The sequence below is a fragment of the Lolium rigidum genome, chromosome 6 (genome assembly GCF_022539505.1).
Source record: "Lolium rigidum isolate FL_2022 chromosome 6, APGP_CSIRO_Lrig_0.1, whole genome shotgun sequence".
NCBI classification, from domain to species: Eukaryota; Viridiplantae; Streptophyta; class Magnoliopsida; order Poales; family Poaceae; genus Lolium; species Lolium rigidum.
The window spans coordinates 344,706,622-344,733,959 of record NC_061513.1 but is presented as its reverse complement, the minus strand read 5'-3'; the positions used below and the strand labels follow the sequence as shown (position 1 = coordinate 344,733,959).

The following is a 27,338-nucleotide window of genomic DNA, read 5'->3' as shown; positions in this document are numbered from 1 at the left end:
ACACTCTTCTTTGTGAAGAGTTGGGGTAATATGGATCTTAATTGGATTTTATTTGACATCTCCTTGTTTTTATGGGAAATCGCTCATTTTTGGCCTTCATTTGCGTTATTTGCAAAAATGAGTGATCATGTACCATCTTACAGTTTGGATCATCTATCCTAAGCCTATCACATCTAAGCCATATCCTCTTCCTTCTCCGAGTGCACCTATTCCCTGTCAAAATCAAGTTTTGGCCCTGTTTTCAGCTTCACCGGAAGTTCCGGCTAGATTCCTCTGGCCAGCATCTGCCCGCTGTGTCGCTGATCTGTCGGTGGGAATTTTGTGGGACCGGAAGTTCCGGCTCCAACGAGCGGAACTTCCGCCCTTACGATTTTTCCACTTAACCGGTCGAGGACGGGGAGGAAGTTCCTGCTCCCCACTTTTTCCCCACATCAGATCTGTTCGTGCTCTTCTTCCCCTCGTGGCGCCGGCGGCTCCCCCGGCCAGATCTCCTTCCTCCGGCGACCTCCGCCGGATCGGCTCCGTGGATTGGCATCCTCTCCCTCTCCTCCACCATGGCTCCTCCCTGTTTGTGCCTTTTCCCTCTCTATGTGTGGGTAGACCTCACTAGATGAAATATAGGGCATACTCTAGGTTAAGCTTTGGTAGACTCTCTCTAGATGCCGATTCTCTGCTAGATCTTGCCTAGGATGTTGAAGTACTGCAGTTCACAACGCCATTGTCGCGAATCTGGTGGGAAATCTAGCTGTCCTCGAACAGCCGGAAGTTCCGGCCGCTCGCGCCGGAACTTCCGCCGGGGCGGAACTTCCGCCGGTTCCCACCGGAACTTCCGGCCTGGCTTGTTTACTGCTATGACCTCGATATTCTGAGCAGGATCTGGTTTTGACCTCCTTGTTTGTGTGCACCCATTTATCATTCCTATTCTCATGGTTGTATCCCAGGTGGCTCCAAGAAGACAGGCAAGGGTCATGTGGACGAGATAGAAGAAGAAGTTGAACACGCTCGACCATCCAAGCTCACGGCTCGTCAACTCGCATCTCAAAGGCATTCCAAGTCACCCGCAGTTCGTGGCAAGCAAATTGATGTGTCGGTGAAGAACATGCAATATCTTGAGTACAAGGAGCTCCGGAATGTGAACCCTTACCTCATCCCTCAGAACAATAGGGTTGGGGATAAGCGCTTCTACAATAAGACTCAAGAGGAGATCTTTTATGAGGTCTATGTGCCCTTCAAGAAGGGGGTAGCCCCTCAACGCGCCATTGACACCGCCAAGATGGCCGCCACAAGATACTTTGAAGAAGCCTATTCTATGTGTGGTGAGTTTGGGCTCTATCCCATTATGGAGCTCAACAAGGACTTCGACATCGGGTTGATTCAACAATTCTATGCCACCGTTCACTTTGAACAAGATGAAGCTAGAACTTTCCGGTGGATGACTCATGAAACCCTCCTTGAGGCTAACTTGGCAAGCTTTGGAGATGCTCTTGGATACCCTCGCTCTCCGGGCGTGAATGCAAATGGTTGGAGGTCTCATGATAGTTCATTTGCTCAAACCAAGGAAATCTTGGAACACCTCTATATCAAAGGTTGGGGTATTCCGGGAAACCATTGGACCCAAGGGTGGCAACCTTGGTGAATTGCATTTATATGAAGTGGATCCTATGGCAAACTCCTATGCTAAGAAGGGCACCGGTGAGAGGCTTGATGTGATGGACTACATCTACAATGAGATGTGGTCATGTGTGATGGAGAAAAAGCTTCCTTCATTTGCTCCTTTCATTATGAAGCTCATTGTAGACACTTGGGTTGCTACTTGTCAGGCTCCTCTTCTTCACTCTATTCCTCTCAACATCACATCTCATGAAGTGAAGGTTCTTAGGGTCAAGCGCGACAACTCGCCCATAGAAGATGTTACCCCCATGGATGAGAAGCCACCTAGCTGGGCTTCTAAGCTTGCTCGCCGCATGCGATAGATCTTTTGTCTCACCTCCGCTGTCAATCACCGTCAGTATCAGCAGCATGCTGAGGCCAAGAAGTCTCGGGTTCGTCAGAAGAGCATTATGAGGGCTCTCGATGTGGACGTGTCTCCTCCCGGATCCGAGGAGAATATCACTCCGGAGGCTGAGTGGGTTTCTCAGCATGGTGTTCCTCTCCCTCCAGATGGTCTCGAGATCGAGTCTCCCCCTCACACTCCACCCTACCCCGGCGCTCCATCGGATCTTCCTCCCGGCTGGGCTAACGCCGACCCTTGGGACATGTAGTTTCTCCTGTCCCTTTTTGGTGCCTTGGTGCCAAAGGGGGAGAGTGAGACCTTATTAGGTTGCTCTCCGTTGGGTATTTGCATGGGGGAGTCACAAGCTCGTGTTGGCTTTGATTTTTATCGCTTGTGATTCCATTTATCTATGTGGTGTCGAACTATGTTCCTAGCTTTTATGTGTTTTGTGAACCTTATCTATGTGTAACTCCTATGTGAGTCTTCTATGGATATCTATGTGTGCATGATCTATCTTTCTATATGCTTATCACTATGTTGTATTGCTAAACCATGGAAGATGGATGCAAGATATAGGGGGAGCTTCTTATGTGTTAATGCTCATAAATAGGGGGGAGCTCCTCTATATCTCTCACATACTTGTTGTTTATTTTGATCATTCCTTGCAAATACTTGTGTTGTCATCAAACACCAAAAAGGGGAGATTGAAAGAACATTTCCCGCCCTTTTGGGTTTTGTGTGTTTGATGTCAACACTAGGTATATATTTATGTGTGTTGATGTAGACAAGTACAAGATTTCATTATATATACATGGCTGGTGAATTGGATTGTCAGAACTGGAGCATCTGGTGTTTTTTCTCTCCTGGCGGAAGTTCCGGCCCCTGCTGGCGGAACTTCCGCCCAGATACTCCTCTCAGCAGATCCTCAGCGCTCTCCACGTCGAAGCTCATCGTTCGCTGGCCGGAAGTTCCGGTGCAGTCGGACGGAAGTTCCGGTCAGCGGAACTTCCGCCCAACTTCCGGGCAAGTTCCGGAAACATTACATTTGTGGCTCAGTATGTCCAGTAAGGATTTTTCGCAATTCCGGAACTTGGCCGGAACTTCCGGTCACCGGAAGTTCCGCCCTAGTTCCGCCCCAAACTCAGTCTGCCAGGTCGTCTGAAACGAAAACATCCTGCCGGAACTTCCGGTCCTCTTGGCCGGAACTTCCGGTGCCAGCCGGAACTCCCGGCCCTCCTGGCCGGAACTTCCGGTGTTACTGAAAATCGTCCATAACGGTCAGATCTGAGAGCTCCACTCATATAAATAGCTCTCTTCTCCAATGGGACAAGTTGCTCAATCATTGCACAAGAATCTTCCAAGCTTCACCACCATTAGAGCCACCTCAAGAACACAAGATTTGCAAGATCTCCTCCCTCACCCAACCAAAGCTCTTGATCTTTGGAGATTCGAAGGAGAAGACACCGATCTACATCCTCACCGAACCGTTTTTCATTTCCCCCTCATTTGTTTGAGGAATCTCATGCTAGTGTTCCTATTTGGTTCCCTAGTTGATTTGTGTTGATGTGTTGTTGTTGATTGTTGTATTGTTACAGATTTGGGAGCCTCCAATTCGGTTGTGGATGTGTGCCCCAAGAACCTTGTAAAGGCCCGGTTTCCGCCTCGAGGAAATCCCTTAGTGGAAGTGGGCTAGGCCTTCGTGGCATTGCTCACAGGAGATCTGAGTGAAGCCTTCGTGGCTGTTGGTTTGGCTTTCATAGCAACCACACTCCTCCAAACGTAGACGTCCCTTCTTGCAAAGGAAGGGAACTACGGGAATCATCTCCGTGTCATCGCGTGCTCCACTCTCGGTTACCTCTATCCTATTCTATCTCCTTTATATTGCGTAGCTATATCTTGCTTAGTTGGTAACCTTGTCATATAGGTAAATTCACTTAGTTGCATATCTAGAGAATTTACCTTTGTGTCAAGCCTAAATTGAAAAAGAACTAAAAATTGGTTAGCTCCTATTAACCCCCCCCCCCCCTCTAGGTGCGGCATACGATCCTTTCAGTTTCCCCGGAGGGATTTGAGTTTGGGTGGAGGAGGAGGGAGATCTGAGGCTTTTGGTGTTTCTAGCAATGGAGTATGAGAGAGAGCTCAAGAACAGCTTGTAGTGCAGTGCCTACCCCTTCAGAGGTAGGAGAAGGGGTATTCATAGTGTTTCTTGAAATCTGGCCGTTGCTCACTTGCCAACTCAGCTTTCTCCCGAGATTCCCGATCAACCGGACGACAGACCGTATCGTCTGGCGCTGGGGCCGGTCGGACCGGACCAGGGACCGGACCCGCCGGTCCAAACCGGGCGGCAGACCGGATCCCGACCGGAGCCTCGAAATGTCGCGCAGTACACCCTCCGGTTGCAGTCAACGCAGAGCTCGGTCGGCGCCGGAGCGCCGGTCATGCACCCGGTCGGACCGGGCCAGGGACCGGACCCCGACCGGGGGAAGCTCCATGTCTTCCAGTACGTCGCCCGGAAGGCATCAGCGCAGGGGCCGGTTGGCGCCGGAGCGCCCAGCCGTGCGCCCGGTCGACCGGGCGGCAGACCGGAGCCTGCCGACGCACAGTCCAGTCCAACCGGGTCTCTGACCGGCTGCTTGCTGTAGACCCCTTTTTGATTGTTGTCGAAGTGGGGGGTCTCCTTTAGCCTTCTTGTTCCTTTTATACACCATTTATGCCTCTTTGGCTAATACCTGGGATTATCCTTCCAAACATGTATTAGGCCAAATACTCTAGCACGGTGTCATTGTTACCAAAATAATGGATAAGGGTAAAATACCCTTACACAGTTGACCTTCCACATGTCATTAAAGCATTTCTCCAGCTGTTCAGCAGAAATCTCCCCATCTTTCACGACCACCACACCAACATTATCCATGTTCAGCCATTGGACAGCTTCAGTCCCCTTTACCTCCACATGGAAAAAACCAAACCAGGATTGGCACTCCCCCAGTATTGAGCAGTGGGAAGCAGAGAGTACCACATCAGACAGTTGTCCATATGATGCCCAGTCTTGCTACAGATAAAACATCTCTTGATCCTGGTGCAAAGCCCAACATAGTGACCCAGTTCACCACACTTTTAGCAGGTCACATTCTTGAACTTAGGTTCCAACGCAGGTCCAGGCCCAGAAGCAAAATTCATTTGCATATTTCTTCCATTCCTATCTCCACTATTCTTAGAGCCATCAGAAGCAGCTCCTTTCATATTTTTCTTGTTGTTTTTATTGCTACCAGATGGTTGCTGCTGTGAAGGTATCTGGCTAGCGCTGCTGCTCTGACTATTTGGTTGTGGAAGAGTGGGAGCAACACCTTGAGGCATCATCATCACAGGATTGAAACCAGACGAGGGAAGTTGCTGGTTACCAAAGAACTGCGGCCAGTGCGCCAGTTGCATGTTCCACATGTTGGGATTCATCATCGGATACATACCTTGACCATTCCCCCCATCTGCTGCATCATAGGTTGCGGAAACTCCGTCTTGACTGGGACCAGATCAGGAGCAGTTTCGAGGGAGATCGCAGCCGCGCTCGATGTTGCCGCTGTCATTGGAGGGACACGACCACCACCAGCTCCACGCCCACCACCAGCACCCCCAGCTCTCCCCACACCTCGACCACCACCCGCCATCTTGACAATCTCGACGAAAGATCTCCTCCCTTCTACCGCTCCCCACAGATCAGCAAACTTGATCACAGTTGGTTTGGGGAGAAAACTAGATCCAGCAGGGTGACAATCAGCAGGAGTGAAGGATTTTTTCTGGACTAGATCCTTCCTGACCCAGACAAGGGTCTGGGAGCCAGGAGGAACCCTAGATTTGCTCAGGTGTTTGTGGTCTGAGGCCGCCGACGGAGCCACCCTTTTATCCATACCTGAAAACGGCTTTTCCAAAACGACTGCCAGCAGAGAGCGGCTGCGCAGCGGTCCCCGTCTCTGAAGGCTAGTGCCAGATCCCCCAAATCTCTCCGGCGAGGAGCACCTCGTCGGCGACGGGTCTCCCTTCCGAATCCGATCAAGCCTTCGCCGCTGAATACCAGAGCCTCGGAGACCATTAGATCCCACAACTCCACCACCTTCACCGCCAAATCGAAACGGAGAAGGCCTCAGCGGCGAGCCACGGAGAGAGAGCATCACGGCGTCCAATTCTCCAGATCCTCGATCCCTTGTTCCGCCATTAGCCTCCTCGGGTCGTCGGGATCCTTCAACTTGATCATCGCTAGCGCCGCCGCGACCTGCTCCTCGAGACCCTGCCCCGATAGCTGAGGCCGCCACCCCTTCTCCATCTGCGCAACTGCCCACGGCGACGCCAAACTGATTTGGAGAATCGGTAGCTTCCGCCGCAACAACGCATGTTTCCTCTCCGCCGCCATCGCCACCTCCTTCTCCCTTCTCACCCTCTCCTCCGTCATCCTCCTTTCCTCTGCGAACGACGGGAAGCCCGCCATCCACCTCGGAGTCGACATGATGCTCCGCGGGCCGCACCGGCGAGTACCAGCGGCGACGCGAGATCAGGGCGGGGGAGGAGGCGACGGCGGCGCGGGATCGCCTGAGAAACGCCAGGGTCGCAGGAGCTTTTTGCTATTTCCTAAGCAACATGGGTCTCCGTCGTCCAAATCCCGTTTGACACTTGAGTGTATGGTGTCCCCCAAATCCCGTTGATTAAGATCCGATTGGATCGATCATCCGACTACGCATGGATAACAGCGCTTGGATCCTTGGCTACACCGCCAACAGCACCGGCTGCCAGCGGTCCCGTGCGAAAAGCGTGCGGACGACCGATGCGTTCGCGCAGATGCAAATATGCCGCATATTTGGATCGTGTTTATGTCTCGGCGGACGGATCGTATACTATGCGTCGAGCCGTCGGAACGGTACAGACGCATTTTCAGTCCGCGCGGTCTTAAATTAAAATAACGTCCGTCGCCCCGGGCTGGAGATGTCCTTACGGGAGACGCCTTCAATGAAAACGGTGGTCAATGAAAACGGTGTAAGCTATTTCCTGCTAGTGCGGTTGCTTCCTGTACGGCGGCTCGATAGCAGCCACTGGACGTAGCTCGCACACTATCGGTCTAGCTATAAATATCCACGCGCGCGCATCGTAATTCCACTTCTACTAGGAGTATCTCATCTTCTCATCTTCTAAACCCACACCGGTTTGACACTTGAGTGTATGGTGTCCCCCAAATCCCGTTGATTAAGACCCGATAATTGGATCGATCATCCGACTACGCATGGATAGCAGCGCTTGGATCCATGGCTACACCGCCAACAGCACCGGCGGCGGCGGCGGCAACATCGGCTACATGTGCGGCTACGCTGCCAGGTGCATCCTACGTACATCTACCGCAAATTCCTCGGGAGCTCTGTAGTAGGACCAACGTAGTGTATGAGCAACTCTGGCTCATCTCATGGCGATAATGTGCTCTTAATTTGAACGTGCAGCCGCTTCCCTTCGGCGTCTCGGTGCAGGGAGGACGACGGGCAGCAGCATGAACTGCTCCTCAGCGCGCAGATTCTCAACAAGGCAAGAATGAGTCCATGCTGAATTGCTGATTCTTTCAAATACCAGATCATGCATATGCAGCCAGCAATCGGAGTCTCTAATTTTGGTGTGCCAACCTGCAGATCAGCATGCACATGAGCGCGGACGACGTCGAGCCAGCAGCGTACGGCGGCGCCATCCATTCCGGCGATATCAGCTCCGTGGTGGACGAATTCGACATCCTCCCAAACTCGCTCCACGACGCCGGTGGCTGCAGCTTTCCCTCTTCGTCATCCACCTCCTCTTCGCTCTCCTGCAGCCCGGAGATCAGCTCCACTGCGGCACACGTCCTCGCGGCGCCGTCAACCGCCCTCCTGTTCCCCGAGGTCTCCTCCTTCCTCTGCGACGACTTCCCCGACACGCCAAAGTCAATAATGGCGCCTGGTGGGATGTCGACGAGTGCGAGTGCGTTCAGGCGCTACGAGCGTCACCTTGGCCCCCGGCGAAGGCTGACGAAGCCGGCATGCGGGCAGAGGATGTTCAAGACGGCCATGTCGGTCGTTCGCAAGATGCACACGGCCATGAGGTACAGGCAGCAACAACAGCAGGAGCAGTACTACTACCAGCAGCAGCAACAGCAACAGCAGGCGTCGGCGGCCGAGGCGTCGGGAAACCAGCTGCAGCACATGATCTCCGAACGCAAGCGCCGTGAGAAGCTTAACGACAGCTTCCACGCCCTCAGAACCGTCCTCCCTCCGGGATCCAAGAAAGACAAGACATCGATACTGATCATCGCGAGGGAGTACGTGACCTCGCTCAAGTCCAAGGTCTGTGAGCTCGAGGAGAAGAACCAGGCGCTCCAGGCGCTGCTGGCACGGGGCCCCACCAGCGGCGTCGGCGCCGAGGAAGACAAGAAGGTCGAGATCCAGATAACTGCCGCGGGGGGCGACCAGAGCGGGGAGGTTTGCACGGTAAAGATAGCGGCGAGGCCGGCGCGCGGGAACACGACGGACGTGGTGCTCAGGACGCTGCAGTGCCTGAAAAATCAGATCGGGGAAGACGTCAGCCTGCTCTCGATGAGCACCGACCAAGCCGGCGACGGGCCTCATGGAGCAAGCCTGACATTGCACCTCAAGGTAGTAAAGTTTTTTTGCTTAGCAGTAAATAAATATAATAATCAACATACACCTGAGAAACCTTAGTTTAGTGAATATAATAACAACAAACCAACATATAACTGAGAAACATCGCATTCGCAGCTCCGTCACGAACGTTGACTAGCCAGGTTTTTCCATGGAAAATTAAGATCCCGTGACACCACGCTCTACTGATTTTTTTTTGAGGGAGCTCTACTGAATTATTACTGCGGTCTGGACAAATTAATTAGTTATTAACCCCTGGTTTGATTTCGTTGCAGTCGGGAGCGAAGTGGGAAGAGGAGGCCGTCAGAGAAGCCGTGACGAAGGCCGTAACGACTCCGGTGCCGGCCGGTCTCGGCGGAGCGGAGTGATGGAGCCGGTGGAGCATGACCGCGATCAGCTCGTGATAGCTCGCTCGTCTACGCCTCAGGACTCACGAGACCGTCGCTAGCTGGGAATCCCACATCCACCCACTGGTCGACGCGATGTGGTCAGAACAACAAGAGGAAGAGGAGATATCAATCACAGTAATACTCCATGCTGGAGAATTCAGCCGCAGACAGCATGATCGTGATCGGTCAAAGGAATTTATTAGAGAAGACAACCTGATAGACATGCACGAGGACGAGGAGGAATGGTCCACGAACACTCTCTGAAAGATCGTCGACGTCACATTGACCATGCTACCCGAACGTCGAAGAATGCATTCCATTGACAATTGACAATAGCAATTCGTCGAAGCTTAGCTTGTTATGTCTATAAGTAGATCTATAAACCTAGTGTGGTGTCGCAATTCCATTGACAATTGTAATTGCTTTGTTCCCTCTACCTAGCTTTTGCTAAGTCACGTCACTCTACGTGATTTTTTTTGCATGCGTCTTACTTTGTTATAAACTGGTACCTCCGTTCCATAATTCTTATTGTGGTTTTAACTAAAACCACTATAAGAATTATGAAACTGAGCGAGTACACATGATATTTAAACTGAATATTTGAGGTGATATGGGTTTTCTGCACGATCAGGTATCACTCTAATTACCTTCAACTAGGGTTGCAAGCTGGGCGGGTTGCGGAACAACTGATTGCACTAGCTCTTTTTAAAATCTGCTTCAATCTGTAACCTCATTTGATCTAAATCTGTCTTTTGCGGCACTCCAACCTGTACTTCGTTTTGGGAACTCCCAGCTGCTTTGCCCAGCAGCATCGGCTCGATAACCCTTCCTCGTTGTGTTGACCTCTCTTGCCAAAGGATTCGAGGGATCGGGGTCCTTCATCGCCATTGATGCTGCCATCTTCTCAGCCTCCGACACTGAGCCACCGTTGCCCTTGATCTCCTCCGTAGCTTCGACCAAATTCGCCTTCCTCTACTTCCTGGCCACCCCAAGGTGCTCCCGAGACATACAAAGCCATCCCCGAGCGACCGTCTGTCCCCAACCATCTTCATCGCGTCTGCGTGCTCCGTCGCTGGCGCCATGGATCACGTGAGAATACAATTAGAGCTAGTGAGATTTCTGCAAATATTATTGTCGACGTGGCAGCGGGCATGGGACCATGTGAGCCGATGTAACGAGCTCGACTTAAAAGGACCACCAGTTAACCACTTAAGTGAGACATGAGACTAAGAGTATGCATTTCTATAGAATCAGCACTAACACATGGAAGCACAAAAAAGGACCTCTAGTGCATTTTACTTTACAATAAAGTGTGCATTTGAAAGATAATTTTGCATCATGCATATCGATCTGGAGTATGTCAAAGGATGGGGCGCCTTCTACTGCATTACCATGCCACGTGTATTCAATGGATGTGAGAATCTGACAGGATGAGGAATGGTCAGATTCATTGAAACATAGCGGTCAACTTGATCAGACATTCAAACTCAGCTTTATATAGGCGTTTTAATTTGGTTAGGGGGGAGCGTAACACGTGTTCATGTTGACTATTTACCAATTGTGGTCATCTTTCTCTTTTTTCTTGTTTGAGAGCAACCGCATATTTACCATAGAGGAACAAATCCAGATTGTAAAAAACCACTGTAATATAATAAGCTGCTCTGCTTGAATCAGCGATGATACCAACTCTATGCCAGGTCCCCAAGTTTTTCGTTGTTTGAGAATTATTATCATTTTGTATCGGGGGAGGAGTTGACAGAAAAAATGTGATGACTAGGCCAAATCTGAAGAAAAATCATAACAAACCTGCTAAATGGGAGTGTCAAATGTTGCCTTAGCGCACGTTACTGCAAGCGTCGTGCGTACAACAAATAAAATGGAATTAGTGTGCAAGAACATGAGCAAGACACATCATTCTGCAAAATGGTATTATATATATTCAGGGTGACGTAAGCACATGTGTACTTGTGCAGGAACAAGAAGCACTAGGAGAAAATTCAAGCATGGATGGATGCTCCATCTTTAGAAAAACAAGAGAAAGGAATAGAATTTTGTTGCGTAGTCCGAGTTGTTATTCAACATTTTCCGTGTTCAGTTCTCACTAGTTTTTCCATCCAACCATATTAAGATTTCCAAGCAAAACCATCATTTTTTGATTAAATACATATGTAGAATTATCTTGCATATGCACACTTCAGAGACTTCAGAATACATATGTAGAATTATCTTGCATATGCCGGATCCATCATTTGATTGAATACATATGTAGAATTATCTTGCATATGCACACTTCAGAAACTTCAGAATACATATGTAGAATTATCTTGCATATACCGGTGGGTAATTTTAATTTTCAGAAACTTCAGAAAGTAGTAAACAATGGATAGCCGGATCCATCATTTGAGCTTGATCACTTCGCTGGTCCCTGGTACCGGAACACTCAAGCCCACACATCATCCGCTTGTTGTGGTTAAGTTGTTGTTTTTTTCCTGAAAGGAAAGCTGTTGTTTAATAAAACAATATTTTTTTCAAAAGTTACGGTTCTTTAAAACTACTGAACCAGTTGCTGCGGTTTTCTAATATTTGCTCAATCTTCTTACCTGGAAAACCAGAGGACAAAGTTACTTGCCTTTGTAGTTAAGATTGAAATCTAGGATGATAGACCTTTATCTTAACGTATATACACAGGGGCGTGCACTTGACTTGCTTTACTTCAACTTCCCCAATAATCAACTTCCCCAATATTATTAACTTCCCTCAAGTCCCAACTACGACTGAGCAAACCGGAGAAAATGAACCTTAACTCCCTCAAAACAATAAAAAGAAAAGGAACCTACCTTGAACCCTCTTTCCCGTGGAAGCTGAATCAGAAATCATTCTATTCTTTTCTTTTTTGAGACGGGAATCAGTAATCATTCTTAAGACTGATCCGTCTCCCCTCCCTCTCACTGAACAGTGAGAACGTCTTCGCTCAGCCAGCCTGAAGAAACAACCGACCGCAAGCGCCAACGTTGACAATGACAGCAGAACCATCAGAGAAAGTGCATGGTTTTGTCTATTCTTTGAGAGGAAAGGAAGTGCACGCCTCATCTATGCGGAAAAATACGCTTCTATCCACTCAAATTAACACTCTCTAGGAAGAGCACGTGCAGAGGGAGGGGGACATGTAGGCTGGACCAAGACTAGTCATCACAATACTTCCATGCTAGTATATACGTATGCAGGATAGGAACATTGACCTGTCCATATCGGCTGGCTTGACTTGCCAGAGAGTGCAGAGACTGGAGAGTAATTAACTGCAAGTAGTGGAAGCTAATCACCTTTCGTGAAAGGAAAGTAACGACATCGCACCAGTGCTTAAATTTCTCTTTCCTTTCGGTTTGGCTACTTTACCTTGGAAGCCTTCTAAGCGTTCTCACCGCTGTGTTAAGAGAGAGCAACGCATCAATGCCAGTTTTGTTACCTGGGTACAAACAAAACTCCATTAGAGAACCATAACGATAGTACAATGCAGAGAGTGGACGTAGAAATATCAAGTCGATCTTAGTACTAACCCTAGCTAGTTTACTCTGATGGATGCATGGCAGCAGCCGGGAAGATTCTCTTTTGCCTCACACATTTCCACGCAACTGGAGTCCAACATGGCAACATAGACAAACAAATTTATGTGTATATGCATGGTTGCTGCTTAGCGAGAATAGTAGGCTGGACAGACAGGGTCCTCACGTTTTACAATTCATTCTCTACCTTATGATTTCGTCACAGCTACCTCTTTTGTCAGTCAACATGCGACTGTAGATCAACAGATATGAACATAAGGAGAAATTTGAATGTGACTTGTCTACAACAACAACAACAAAATAACATATATAATAATAATGGATCAGCGGGCATATGCACTCTCCGTAAGTAGTGGGACAATTATTAACATCCTAATACTGAATCAACGGGTGACTCGTTCACCGTAAATGTGTGTTCAATCGCAATAGAATTATAGAATTACACAAGTCCAAAGCTTTGGATAAATATAAAGAAGCAGCGTGTCTGACCTAACATCCCCGGGTTCACAAATGAGTATAAAGCTTTAGAAGCAGCCTTAATTCTGCAATGGTCTAAGTACGTAGCCTCCTGAGAGTTAAGGAGGAAGGGAGACAAGCCATCTCTTGACCACCATATAGACTTACACAGTTCTCCATAGGCGACTAGTTGCTGTTAGATTTGAATAGACAAGGGAAAAGAAGCAGCTATCAAAAGACTTGGAAAAGGTATCTCTCATCAAAGACGGTAGATCTTTAAAAATGAAAAGGAGTGCACATGCCTTCCCCTCTCCCACCCTAAGTTAAGAGAAGGATACGTGGACGCTCCTCCCAGTCAGTAGTTTTTTTTTCAATAACACGCAACAAATGGTTGCTTGTCATTTTGTTAAGATTGAGAAAACAACATATACAAGCCAGAATACAAACGAACTACTACTCTCTTTGAAGTTTGAACTACTGGTGTCTTAGCCGCCATCCAAAGGCGAAATCACCTAGATTCAGTGGATCAAACGAGTTATATTGCCTTAGTCAACGAAGAAGAATATAGGAGAAAAGAAATGAATAAACCGACTAGGTGTGAAGATCTTGATAACTCTCCAGGTCAGCCTAAGAAGTATCTATGTCGACACAACACGATTCATTAGTTCCTTATTATTCAACTTTGATTTCTAGGTAAATATTGGTAGGCATATGGGCTATGGCTCTGAGACAACTCAATATGAACTGTCTGGAACAATTTTTTAACATCGTAATACTAAATCAGTGGCTGTACTCGTTCTTCATAAGTTTGTGTTCATGTAATGAGAGTACACAAGGGCACAGCTTTCCACAAATAATCAAGTCTGATGCAGCATCTGGCCTACTCCCTCCGGTTCACAAATAAGTACAAAGTTTTACAACCATCTAAAATGACCTGTGTTGGCTCCTGGGAGTTAAGGAGGAGCTAGAAAAGTCATCTTTTTTTTTTTGCGGGAAGAAAAGTCATCTGATGACTGCAAGATATCTTTGCAGTTTTCCATAGACTAGTTGTCAATAGATTGAATAGACAAGCGAAAATAAGCAGTTACCAAAAAGACGTGGAAATGATAGAAAAAAACCATCCAGGGCAGCAGAACTTTAAGAGTCAAAAGGAAAGCACATGCCTTCCCCTCCCACCATAAGAAATAGAAGGAAACGTGAGGCTTTTGAAACTCAGTTGATCAAATGAGTTCTATTGCACTAGTTAAGTATCCCGACAGCAAAGCAATGAATAAACCAACTAGGTGATAAGCTTGATAGATCTCCAAGATCAACATAACAAGTATATTCCAGTCATTATATGACATACCGACATAACATAGTTCACTGCTTCCTTGTTTTTCAACATTGATTTCTAGGTACGTATTGGTAATCATGTGCCTCTGAGACAAAAAAAAAAAATAAGAAAGGAATAAATGTCCTCCAATATGGGTTGAAAAAATGGTAACAGGTTCCTAACAAGTCTCAATGATTTGCCAAAAATAGTATCAACGGTCTACGGATCCAAACCCTGGCTATGGGGTCGCTTCTCAAACAGATTTCCCTGTCGTTTTCAAAATAACACCAGACCTCCTATGCCTTCTTTGCAAGCTCTTTTTTAAGGTGTATATTGAAGCTTTGAAGTTCAACAATTTCGTCTTAGCCAGTGACCTCTTAAATCTATTCATCTTGCTTCATTTTTTACTTGCCGATTAGACAACTTAGTTGAGACTTTGTCAGTTCCACTAAAAAGACTATTATAAAGGTATGTGCATTTTCTTCTTCACACTCATTGAGGATCTTAGCGTATCACACATACCTTTACCACGTGGAATAAAATTTGCTCAATTACGCTGTTGGTGACACAACCGCCATCAGGGAGAAATTCAAGCGCCCTGGTACTATTAAATGCAATACATCCATCTGCACATGCAAGCAAGCGGGCTGCTGCAAGTCCAAGTGTTTAACAGTTCTACAGATGGACTTTTTAATTAATATTACATTAGAAATTGCACATCTGTACAGCCTCTGCATTGAATAATTGTGCGTTGCGTACCTACTATGCAAGGAACATCAAGGGGGAAGTTTATTACAGCATAAAGATTTAATTATCAGCACAATAGCACATGGCAAACATGACCTTGTTATCACCAGAATTGATTCGGCTCGATTAAAAGAGTAGGTATATGTCAACACTTTTTTTCTGACAATAAACAGATAGATTTGTTAGACATCGTGATGGTTTCTGTCGATACGCATGTATGCATATCTAGATTCCGGCATTCTGACTGCCTGATTGCAGTACCATCGCAAGAATTGCCGATGGCTTCGAAATAAAAAATTAGTAAGGACGGTTTGGATCTGAAACGGGTCAGAAGGTATCCCTATCCATACCCGCACAAACAGAACCCTAGTAAAAGTGAGGTCGCGAAAGTACCTTGAGCGCAGCCACAACCTGATGGGAAGCCCACCGGGGCGCGGAGCACGACGGAGGCCTCTAGGCCGGCAGAAACGAGGAGGGAGAATGGGATCACCGCATTGCAAAGTGCGCCACAACTTCCACAGCCGTCCCTGTCACCACCGGGGTAGCATCCGAGAGCGGGTGCCCTAGTGGTGCCGTTGGTAACTGTGGGCGACGTCAATTGGAGGGCCTCAACCAATTTGTCCCGGGCCGTCCATGGATGGGCCAAAACCAAAATGGATCATAAAATAACCTAGTCGTTCGCAGCAACTGGTCTATCCCCCCTCCCTCAGACTGACCAGTGAGAGCGTATTCGAAACAACTGACCGCAAGCATCAATGTTGACAAGGACAGTGGAACCATCAGCGTAAGTGCATAATTACGTACATTCATTTTGTCTGTTATTTGAGACGAAAGGAAGTGCACGCCTCATCTATGCGGAAAATACTCTTCCATTCACTCAAATTAATGTTCTCTAGGAATATTCGTCATAATACTTCCATGCTACGCACGCGGGATAGCAATATTGACCTGTCAATGTCGGCTGACTTGACTTGCCAGAGAGTGCAGAGACTAGACTAATGAACTGCAAGCAGTGGAAGCTTATCACCTTTCATGGAAGGAAAGTAACAACAGCGCATCAGCGCTTAGATTTCTCTTTCCTTTCGGTTTGGCTACTTTACCTTGCAAGGCTTCTTTGTGTTCTCCTTCTAACACAAATTGAGCACTGTGTTAAGAGAGAACAACGCATCAGCGCCAGTTTTGTTACGTGGGTACAAACAAGACCCCATTAGAGAGCTTTTTTTCGAGAATACACCCTGGAAGGTGTACTAATTATATAGAAGAAAGGGCAAGAAAGCCCGAACCACATGTATCACTACCAACAAGGGGTGGCAGCTCCCCTACTGAAGGAAAACCTAATCTCCATCTCTCCACGAAAAAGGAAAAGACTTGGGAAATCCAAAGGACTCCGACCGGAAAAGCCTAGCTACACGCCACCTCTGGTACTCCTCCCTAATCCTATGCCTAATGGCCGCCGCTGCGGGGGTGGCGTCATTGAACGCCACCTCGTTCCGATGCCTCCAGATACACCAGAAAACCAAAATGATAGCTGTCCATATATCCCTCCTCACAGATCTGGTGCAACTGAGCGAGGACCACCAGGGCACAACCTCCACGTCCACGCCGGGCATCCACTCCAGCTTGCCCCACCGTGCTAGCACCCAAGCCCATACCTCACGAGAGACCACGCAGCCAAGCAGGAGGTGCTGGAGCGTCTCCTGGTCCTGGTCGCAAAGGGGCCAAGCGGCCGGCCTTGGCAAGCCGCGCCGCTGGAGCCTGTCTGCCGTCCAACATCTGTTGCGAGACACCAACCAAACGAAGAACTTGCAGCTATACGGCGCCCTTGAGCGCCAAATCTCCGAAGAAATCGGCGCCACCACGGTCCCAGCAAAGAAAGCAGAGTATGCCGACTTCGCGGAGAATAACCGATCCGCCGACCAGCGCCACACAAAGGCGTCCTCTTACTCAGTGTACCAGAGTGTGTAACCAGCGAGGATGCCTCACAAGTGAAAGAACTCGCCACCGCAGCGGGACTTAGGTCTGGTCCGCAATCCCGCCGCCACTCACCGGCCAGTGCCATCCTTGACCGAGCGGACCTTGGCCTTCCGGGCCGGGATCATGGCCACCAAGTTGGGCGCGTGGTCCACCACCCCGGCGCCCCGTAGCCGGCGATCCTTCCGGAACAAGGCTCTCTCGCCGTTACCCACAACGACCGCCGTCGCAGACTCAAAAGGGCTCGGGACAGGGCGGGGATCCGGAGGTCGAACTCCGCCTGTGCCTTGGACATGTCAACTCGCTGCAACCATGCCCAACGGCAGCGTAGAGCAAGGTTGAGCAGCTGGAGGTTTGGGAGACCCAGCCCGCCACAAGATTTAGGGGAGGTCACCTTGTCCCATGCCACCAAGCAGTGGCCGCCACTGACGTCTGCCCTCCCATGCCACCAAGCAGTGCCCCCCCCCCCCGCGGTTAAGCAACCGGGCACTCCACAAAGGCAGCCTGCTAGCCGCACTCTCCACCATTGGCTGAAGCTGGGCCACAGAAACCTTGCGCAGCCCCAAGGGGAGGCCCAAATACTTGCAAGGCCACCCCTCCACTGAGCATTGCAGAATCGACTGAAGTCACCACATCATCCGCGTACAACGATGTACGGTGGAGGAGACCACGCGGGGCAAGCCGAGAGAGGAGTCCCTCATAGGCGGCCTTCAGCAGGAGGAGATGGAGCACCTCCATTAGTGAGTCGAAGAGCAGGGGGGAAAGAGGATCCCCTTGCCGCAGCCCACACCTGTTGTAGATCAGGTCGCCCGCCGCACCGTTCACCAAGACCCTGGTAGAGGTCGTGCTAAGCAGCCCCACCACCATAGTAGTCCACCGAGGTCCAAACCCCAGCTTAGTCATGATCTGAAGGAGGAAGGCTCAGTCCACCGTATCAAAGGCCTTGGTGATGTCCAGCTTGAGCATAAGAGCTGGCGACTTGAGGGCGTTCAGCCGCCTTGCCGTGCACTGGACCAACTGGAAGTTGTCGTGCAGGCATCCCCACGAATGAACGCGCTTTGGTGTGGCGCAATGATCTGTGTCATACGTGGCGCCAGGCGCGCCGAGAGGACCTTCGCCACCAGCTTAGCCACACCGTGGATGAGGCTGATCGGCCTGAAGTCCTTCACCTCCACCGCCTCGGCATGCTTGGGAAGCAGGGTAATCAACGCCTGATTCGCCACATGTAGCCCACGGTAGTCCCCGAGCCACATGGCCCGAAAGGCGTCCATGACGTCCTGCTTGATTATCCCCCAACAGGACGTGTAGAACCTGCCGGTGAAGCCATCCGGCCCTGGCGCCTTGTCAGGCTCTTGAAACTTGATGACGCTCCACACCTCTTCTTCAGAGAAGGGTACCTCCAACTCCACAAGATCGTGCGACTGCATACCCAAGTAGTCGAGGTCGAGAGAGAAGCCACGATCGGGGGAGGAGCCAAGCAAGCGCTCATAGAAGGCGTCCGCCGCCTTGGCCTTGCCCTCCTGATCTGCCACAAGCGTACCATCCACTTTGAAGTGAGCGATGTAGTTTTTCCTCCGGCGATGGTTGGCGTGGAGGTGGAAGAAGCGGGTGCATGCGTCCCCCTCACTCAGCCACGTTATCCGAGAGCGCTGGCGAGCGATCGTCCTCTCAAGCGAGGCAAGGCCCAATAGCTTCCCCTTGAGGAGCTTCCGCAGCCCCCGCTCCCCACGGGATAGAGCCCTCGACTCCATGGCCACATCGAGGCGCAGGATGAGCTCATTCGCCACCAAAATCTGCAGCTTGACATTACCAATTCCAACTCGTCAACGCCTTGGCGGTGGCCGCAAGCTTGGCGGCCAGGCGCTTGAAGGGGTTAGCCTCCGCGGCCGTCGACGCCCACGCCGCCTCCACAGTCTCCAGGAAGCACTCCGCCTTAGGCCAGAAGGCTTCAAAGCGAAAACGCTTGCCCGTCGGCAAGTCCGCCGCCAGGTTCAACAAGAGCGGGCAGTGATCCGATGTGGAGGAGCTCAACGCCGAGAGGGTAGAAGACGGGAAAGAAGTCTCCCAATCCACGGTGGAAAAGACCCGGTCCAACCTTTCCAGGGTCGCACGCTCCCTCTCGTTAGACCACGTGTAGCGCCTCCCATCGAGGTAGAGCTCCTTGAGCTCCAGGTCCCCTAGCACTAGACGGAACTTGCCCATCATGCGACGGTTGAGGTTGGCATTGCTCTTATCCTGAGCATCCACGATGAGATTAAAATCACCCGCCACCGCCCATGGGCCAGGGTGAACTAACTATAGTACATTGCAGAGAGTGGATGTAAAAAAAAAATATAAAGTCAGATCGTAGTATCATCCCTAGCTAGTTTACTTTCATTCATCGATGTATGGCAGCAGCTGGGAAGATTCTCTTTTGGCTCCCACATTTCCACTAAACTGGAGTCCAACATGGCAACATAGACAAACAAATTTATATGTATATGCATGGTTGCTGCTTACCGAGAATAGTAGGCTGGACAGCTAGGGTCCTCACGTTTTACAACTCACCCTCTGCCTTATGATTTCTTCACAGCTACCTCTTTTGTCAGTCAACATGCTATAGATCAACATATATGGACATAAGGAGAAAATTCAATGTGAATTGTCTACAGCAGCAGAAAAAATAACATTTTAATAATGGATCAGCTGGTGTATTTGCTCTCCGCAAGAAGTGGGACAATTTAATCTCACTTGTCTGAAACATTTTCTTTTAATATCATCGTAATACTGAATCAGCGGGTGACTCGTTCACCGTAAGTGTGTGTTCAATCACAATAAAATTATAAAAATACACAAGTCCAAATATTTGGATAAATATAAAGAAGCAGGTTGTCTGACCTAACTTCCACTGGTTCACAAATGAGTATAATGCTTTAGAGCAGCATTAATTCTTTTTCGCGAAAACGCAAAAGACTTGCGTTTCGATGCATTGATAGAAAAGAAAGTCATATGTACAAGCCCGAAGCCGGACGAACACCACGCCGTACAACTCGACCCAAGAAAAGGAAAGATAAACCTAGTCTAGGGGAGCAGAAGGCGCACACCCCGGGCTCCCGCGTCCGCCCATAGCCGCGCCTCCGCCACGATGCCGTTGAATAGGGACGTCACCGAAGGCCGCGCGTTGTCGAAGACCACCGCGTTTCGATGCTTCCATATCCACCATGCCGTAAGCATGATAACCGACGACGTGCCTTTGCGAAGCTGGCGAGGGGCGGTCCGCACTGCCAGGGACCACCACTCCGCGAAGTCGCCCTCAGCCAAGGGAGGGCTTGAAGTGGATCGGATCCACGACAACACCTCGAACCAAACCATCCTGGAGAACGAGCAGCCTGTGAGAAGATGGCGCATGGTCTCCGTGGACTGGTCGCAGAGCGGGCAGTTGGGGGTATGCGGTAACCCCCGCCTAGCCAGCCTCTCCCCCGTCCAACATCTGTCAAGGCAAGCCAACCACAAGAAGAATTTCACCCTTGGCGGCGCCCAGGATTTCCAGTTCAGCTTCCAGAAGCCTGCAGTTATCGCCCCTTGGAAGAGGGCGTCATAGCAAGAACTGGAGGAGTACTGGCCATCCGGCGTCCATCGCCAAACCATCCTATCCGGATCCGCCGAGAGCTGGGTATCCCTGAGTCGGCACCACAGCTGCACATACTGCTATAGTGCCAGGGCGCTTGGTGCCCCCACAATGTCGGCGATCCAGGCGCGGTCCATCAGGGCTTGGCGGACCGTACGCGCCTTTCTCCGGCGCTTTGGTACCAGCGCATATACCTCAGGCGCCAACTCCTTCATGGCTTTGCCGTCCAACCATCTGTCCTCCCAGAAGAGGGCGGATTCCCCGTTCCCGGTCACCATGGTGGTGGAGACCGCGAAGGCATCCAGCTCCGCCTTCGAGAAGTTCATGTCCAGCCCGCGCCAGGGTCGCAGGGGATCAGTATGCATCCTCCAGATCCACCTAACCCTAAGGCTGGTAGCAGTGCGAGCCAGGTCCGGAATCCCGAGGCCCCCAAGCCTCAGAGGTCGACAGACCCGTGCCCAATTGACATGGCAATGCCCGCCATTGGCATCAGCTCTGCCGGCCCAGAGGAAGCCCCTCAAGGTTTTGTTGACCTGCTTCAGGGCGGTTTTGTTGACCCCCAGCACCATGAGCTGGTGCAGCGGGATCGCAGCGAGGACCGCATGAACAAGCGTCAGGCGCCCCGCCCTCGGCATCATAGCCGCCCTCCAAGTGGGGAGTTTGTCAGCAAGCCGGTCTACCAGAGGTTGGAAAGAGGCAGCCGTCAACCTCCTGATAGACAGTGGTATGCCGAGGTACTTCACCGGAAACGGCGCTAGTTGGCAACCCATGCGCTCAGCAGCGCCAGCAGCCTCCTCATCCGAGCACCCGATCGGGGATACCGAACATTTGGCGAAGTTGGTATGCAACCCAGAGGCCGTCCCAAAGAGCTCTAGGATACCACGAACAGCTCGTAGCTCCGTCTCATCTGGGTGGCAGAAGATCACCACATCGTCCGCGTAGAAGGAGACCGAAGTCATCAAGTCTCGTCTTGCCAGACGCCTCAGGACCCCCAGCTCAATAGCCTTCGCCAAAAGCCTGTTGAGCGAGTTCATCACCAGAACAAACAGCGATGGCGACAGGGGATCTCCCTGTCTCAGGCCCCTCCGATGCCAGATAGGGGGACCTGGCTCGCCATTGAGCAACACCCTAGTACTCGCCGTGGAGAGCAGGATGGACACGATTTCGCGAAACCTAGGGCCGAACCCGAGTTTGCGCAGGATCTCCAGAAGGAAACCCCACGAGACAGAGTCGAAGGCGCGAGCTATATCCAGCTTGAGCATCACTCTCGGTTGCTTTTCCCGATGGAGGAATCTAGCGGTCTGCTGCACCAACATAAAGTTGCCATGAATGCAACGTCTGCGAATGAACGCGCACTGGTTGCGATCCACAAGAGATTCCATCCGGGGGGCAAGGCGGGTAGCCAACGTTTTCGCCACCAACTTGGCGAAGATGTGGATAAGGCTGATCGGCCGGTAATCACCCAAAGCTGCCGCATCAGGGCGCTTAGGCAGCAGGGTTAGGAGGGCCTGGTTAAGACCTTGGAACCCGCGCCCACACATCGTGTACAACTTATCGAAGGCAGCCATGAAATCCCCCTTGACTACGCTCCAGCATTTCTGCAGGAACTCAGCCGTGAAGCCGTCCGGTCCTGGCGCCTTGCCAGCTGGCAGTCGCCGCACCACCTCCCAGACCTCGTCCTCAGTGAATGCTCTCTCTAGCTCGGATAGATCCTCCGGGTGAGTGCCCAGGAAATCCAAGTCCAGCGAGTGCAGCCTATCGATCGATGTGCCCAGTAGGCTCTCAAAGTGCGAGAAAGCCGCTCCAGCCATGGCCGCATGGTCAGAGATGACCGCGCCTTCAACCTGTAGGCTATGGATCACATTCTTCTGACGCCTGTATGCCGCGTGCTGGTGGAAGAAGGCCGTGTTGGCGTCCCCCTCCTTGAGCCAGGCAATCTTGGCCCGTTGCCGGGCCATAGTGCGCTCGAGGGAGGCCAGACCCAGGTAAGTGTGTTTGAGGTGGGCCCTGAGTCGACGTTCATCCGGAGACAAGCGTCAACATTAATTCTGCAATCGTCTAAGTATGTTGCCTCCTGACTGTTAAGGAGGAAGGGAGACAAGTCATATCTTGACCACCATACAGACTTACGGTTCTCTATAGACGACTAGGTGCCATTAGATTTGAATAGACAACAAAAAGACTTGGAAAAGAAACAACTCATCTAGGACAATATACATCTTTAAAAGCGAAAAGGAGTGCACATGCCTTTCCCTCTCCGACCCTAAGTTAAGAGAAGGATACATGGAAGCTCTACACAGTCATTAGATTTTTTTTCAATAACAAGAAACCAACGGTTGCTTGTCATTTCGTTAAGATTGAGAAAACGACGTATACAAGTCAGAATACAAACCAAGTACTACTCTCTTTGAACTAATGGTGTCTTAGCCGCCATCCAAAGAGCGAAATCACCTAGATTCAGTGGATCAAACGAGTTATATTGCCTTAGTCAAGGAAGAAGAATATAGAAGAAAAGAAATGAATAACCCGACTAGGTGTGATGATCTAACTCTCCAGGTCAGCCTAAGTATATTCCAGTCATGATACGACATCTATGTTGACACAACATGATTCATTAGTTCATTGTTATTCGACTTCGATTTCTAGGTAAATATTGGTAGGCATATGGGTCTGAGACAACTCAATGTGACCTGTTTGAAACAATTTTTTAACATCGTAATACTAAATCATTGGCTGAACTCGTCCTTCATAAGTGTGCTTTCATGTAATAAGAGTACACAAGTGCACAGCTTTCGAAAAATAATCAAGTCTACAATAAAAAGAAGCAGCAGGCCTACTCCCTCCGGTTCACAAATAAGTACAAAGCTTTAGAACCATCATTCCAATATGACCTATGTTGGCTCCTGGGAGTTAAGGAGGAAGCTAGAAAAGTCATCTCATGACTGCAAGATATCTTTGGAGTTTTCCATAGACTAGTTGTCAATAGATTGAATAAACAAGCGAAAAGAAGCAGTTACCAAAAAGACGTTGAAATAATAGAAAAAAACATCCAGGGCAGCACAGTTTTAAGAGTGAAAAGGAAAGCACATGCCTTCCTCTCTCCCATCGTAAGAAATAGAAGGAAACATGAGGCTTTTGAAACTCAGTTGATCAAATGAGTTCTATTGCACTAGTTAAGTAAGGCAAAAGTAAAGCAATGAATAAACCAACTAGGTGATAAGTTTCCCAGATCAACCTAAGAAGTATATTCCAGTCATTATATGACATACCAACATAACATAGTTCACTGCTTCCTTGTTTTTCAACTATGATTTCTAGGTACATATTGGTAATCATGTGCCTCTTAGACAAAAAAAAAATGAATAAATGTCCTCCAATATGGGTTGAAAAATAGTAACAGGTTAGTCTCAGTGGTTTGCCAAAAATAGTATCAATGGTCTCGTGATGCAAACCCCAGGCACTGGGTAGCTTCTCAAATAGATTTCCCCGTAGTTTTCAAAATAATACCAGACCTCCGATGACTTCTTTGCACTGAAGCTCTTTTTTAAGGTGTATATTGAAGCTTTGAAGTTCAACAATTTCGTCTTAGCCAGTGACTCTTAAATCTCTTCATCTTGCTTCATTTTTACTCACCGATTAGACAAATTAGGTGAGACTATTAAGTTCCACTATGAAGACTAGTACAAAGGTCGGGACATTTTCTTCTTCCCACTCATTGAGGATTTTAGCGTATCACACATAGCTTTGCCACGCGGAACAAAATTTGCTCGATTACGCTGTTGGTGATGCAACCACCATCACGGGAGAAATTCAAGCGCCCTGGTATTATTAAATGCAACACATCCATCTGCACATGCAAGCAGGTGGGCTGCTACAAGTCTAAGTGTTTAACAGTACTACAGATGGACTTTCTAATTAATATTTCATTAAGAATTGTACACGTCGAACAGATTATAACATCCGTATAGCCGCTACATTGACCAATGGTGCGTTGAGTAGCTACTACTATGCAAGGAACATGACAAGGGGGAGGTTTGAAACAGCATGAAGATTTAACTATCAGCACAATAGCACATGCCAAACATGACCTTCTTGTCACCAGAATTGATCCAGTTTGATTTCAATAAGTATAGTTAAAAGAGTAGGTTGATGTCAACATTTTTCTGATAATAAACGGATAGAATTGATAAAGATCGTGATGGTTCTGCCAATATGCATGTATGCATATCTAGATTCTGTCATTCTGATGCCTGATTTCCATACCACCGCAAAAATCACCGACCACTTGGAAATTTTCTTTAGTAAGGATGGTTGGGGCCTGAAACGGGTCAGACGTTGCCCCTATCCACACCCGCGCAAGCAGAACCATAGCGAAAGCGAGGTCGCGATTCGCGAAGGTACCTTGAGCACAGCCACACAGCCTGATGGCGGCGAAGCTCGCCGGGGCATGGAGTGCGACGTAGGCCTCTAGACCGGCTGAAAGGAGGAGTGAGAATGGGATCACCGCATTGCAAAGTGCGGCTGCGCTAGATCTTGGAAAACTATAGCGAACACCACAACTTCCACAGCCGTCCCCGTCACCACCGGGGTAGCATCCAAGAGCGGGTGCCCTAGTGGCGCCGTTGGTAGCTGTGAGCGATGTCGATTGGACAGCCTCAACCAATTTTTCCCGGGCCTTCCATAGGATGGGCCAAAACCAAAATGGATCATAAAATAACCTAGTCCAGCGTCTTCACAGCAACTGATCTATCCCCCCTCCCTCACACTGACCAGTGAGAGTGTCTTAGCAACAACTGACCGCAAGCGCCAACTTTGACAAAGACAGCGGAACCATCAGAGTAAGTGCATGACTATGTACCTTCATTTTGTCTGTTCTTTGAGAGGAAAGGAAGTGCACGCCTCATCTATGCGGAAAATACTCACTAAAATTAACCTTCTCTAGGAAGTGCAGAGGTACAGGTAGGCTTGACCAAGACTATTCCATCACAATACTTCCATGCTACGTATGCAGGATAGGATCATTGACCTGCCATTGTCGGCTGGCTTGACTTGCCTAGATACTAGAGAATGATTAGCTGCAGGTAGTAGAAGCTAATCACCTTTCATGAAAGGAAAGTAACAATAATAACATCGCATCAATGCTTAGATCTCTGTTTCCTTTGGGTTTGGCTACTTAACCTTGCAAGCCTTTTTGGCGTTCTCCTTCTAATACAAAATGAGCGCTGTGCTAAGAGAAAACAACGCATCAGTGCCAGTTTTGTTACATGGCTACAAACAAGTTTGGGCTATTATTAGAGAACTAACAATATTACAATGCAGAGAATGGATGTAGAAATATCAACTCCATCGTAGTACTGCATCTAGCTAGTTTACTTTGATGGACTCATGGCAGCAGCCGGGAAGATTCACGGTTGGCTCCCACATTTCCACGCAACTGGAGTCCAACATGGCAACATAGGCAAAGAAATTTATATATGCATGGTTGCTGCTTACCGAGAATAGTAGGCTAGGCAGACAGAGTCCTCACAGTTTACAACTCATTCTCTGCCTTATGATTTCGTCACAGCTACCCCTTTTGTCAGTCAACATGCGATTGTAGATCAACATATATGGACATAAGGTGAAAATTCAATGTGACTTGTATACAGCAGCAAAAAAAAATAACATCGTAGTAATGAATCAGCGGGCGTATTTGCTCTCCGCAAGTAGTGGGACAATTCAATCTCACTTGTCTGAAACATTTTTTTAACATCATAATACTGAGTCAGGGGGTGACTCGTTCACGGTAAGTGTGTGCTCAATAACATTAGAATTATAGAACTACACAAGTCCAAATATTTGGATAAATATAAAGAAGCAGCGGCGTGTCTGACCTAACTTCCCCGGGTTCACAAATGAGTACGTATAAAGCTTTAGAAGCAGCATTAATTCTGCAATGGTTTAAGTATGTTGGCTCCTGAGTGTTGAGGAGGAAGGGAGACAAGTCATCTCTTGACCACCATATATAGACTTACAGTTCTCTATAGACGACTAGTTGCCATTAGATTTGAACAGACAAAGGGAAGAGAAGCAGCTATCCAAAAGACTTGGAAAAGAAAAAACTCATCTAGGACAATATACATCTTTAAAAGCGAAAAGGAGTGCACATGCCTTCCCCTCTCCCACCCTAAGTTAAGAGAAGGATACGTGGAAGCTCTTCGCAGTCAGTAAAAAAAAATTCAAGAACACGCAACCTTTGTTAAGATTGACAAAACCACGTATAAAAGTCAGAATACAAACGAACTACTACCTCTTTGAACTACTGGTGTCTTAAAAGCCATCCAAAGAGAAAAATCATCTAGATTCAGTGGATCAAATGAGTTATATTACCTTAGTCAAGGAAAAGAATATAGGACAAAAGAAATGAATAAACCGACTAGGTGTGATGATCTTGATAACTCTCCAGTCGTCAAGTATATTCCAGTCATGATAGGACATGTCAAAGTCGACACAACATGATTCATTAGATCCTTGTTATTCGACTTTGATTTCTAGGTAAATATTGGTAGGCATATGGTTCTGAGACAACTCAATGTGACCTGTCTGAATCAAATTTTTAACATTGTAATACTAAATCAGCGGCTGTACTCGTTCATCATAAG

General features: G+C 48.8%; 1 protein-coding gene and 1 long non-coding RNA gene across 3 annotated transcripts; one reads left to right on the top strand and one right to left on the bottom strand.

Moving 5' to 3' along the window:
* Nucleotides 1-7,259: 7,259 nt before the first annotated feature.
* Nucleotides 7,260-9,209, top strand: LOC124664909 (putative transcription factor bHLH041). Its single transcript, XM_047202327.1, has 4 exons — nucleotides 7,260-7,351; nucleotides 7,471-7,552; nucleotides 7,654-8,646; nucleotides 8,928-9,209. Exons 1-4 carry the CDS (start codon nucleotides 7,260-7,262, stop codon nucleotides 9,018-9,020), a joined length of 1,260 nt encoding a protein of 419 aa, XP_047058283.1. The 3' UTR covers nucleotides 9,021-9,209.
* A 1,997-nt stretch (nucleotides 9,210-11,206) lies between these two features.
* LOC124659335 lies at nucleotides 11,207-12,458 on the bottom strand. Of its 2 annotated transcripts, XR_006989545.1 has the most exons (3): nucleotides 12,435-12,458; nucleotides 12,281-12,337; nucleotides 11,207-11,530 (listed from the first exon to the last, which is right to left on the bottom strand). It is a non-coding gene; the product is annotated as an uncharacterized LOC124659335 (long non-coding RNA). The 2 variants fall into 2 exon arrangements; XR_006989544.1 differs by lacking the exons at nucleotides 12,281-12,337; nucleotides 12,435-12,458 and adding an exon at nucleotides 11,879-11,970.
* Nucleotides 12,459-27,338: the final 14,880 nt, after the last annotated feature.

What these genes read in the sequence shown, in the direction of transcription:
- LOC124664909 (XM_047202327.1), top strand. Translation starts at nt 7,260, where the DNA reads ATGGATAGCAGCGCTTGGATCCATGGCTACACCGCCAACAGCACCGGC. An exon ending in ATGTGCGGCTACGCTGCCAG is followed by an intron (nt 7,352 to 7,470) that starts GTGCATCCTACG and finishes TTGAACGTGCAG; the next exon opens with CCGCTTCCCTTCGGCGTCTC. An exon ending in GCCTGACATTGCACCTCAAG is followed by an intron (nt 8,647 to 8,927) that starts GTAGTAAAGTTT and finishes ATTTCGTTGCAG; the next exon opens with TCGGGAGCGAAGTGGGAAGA.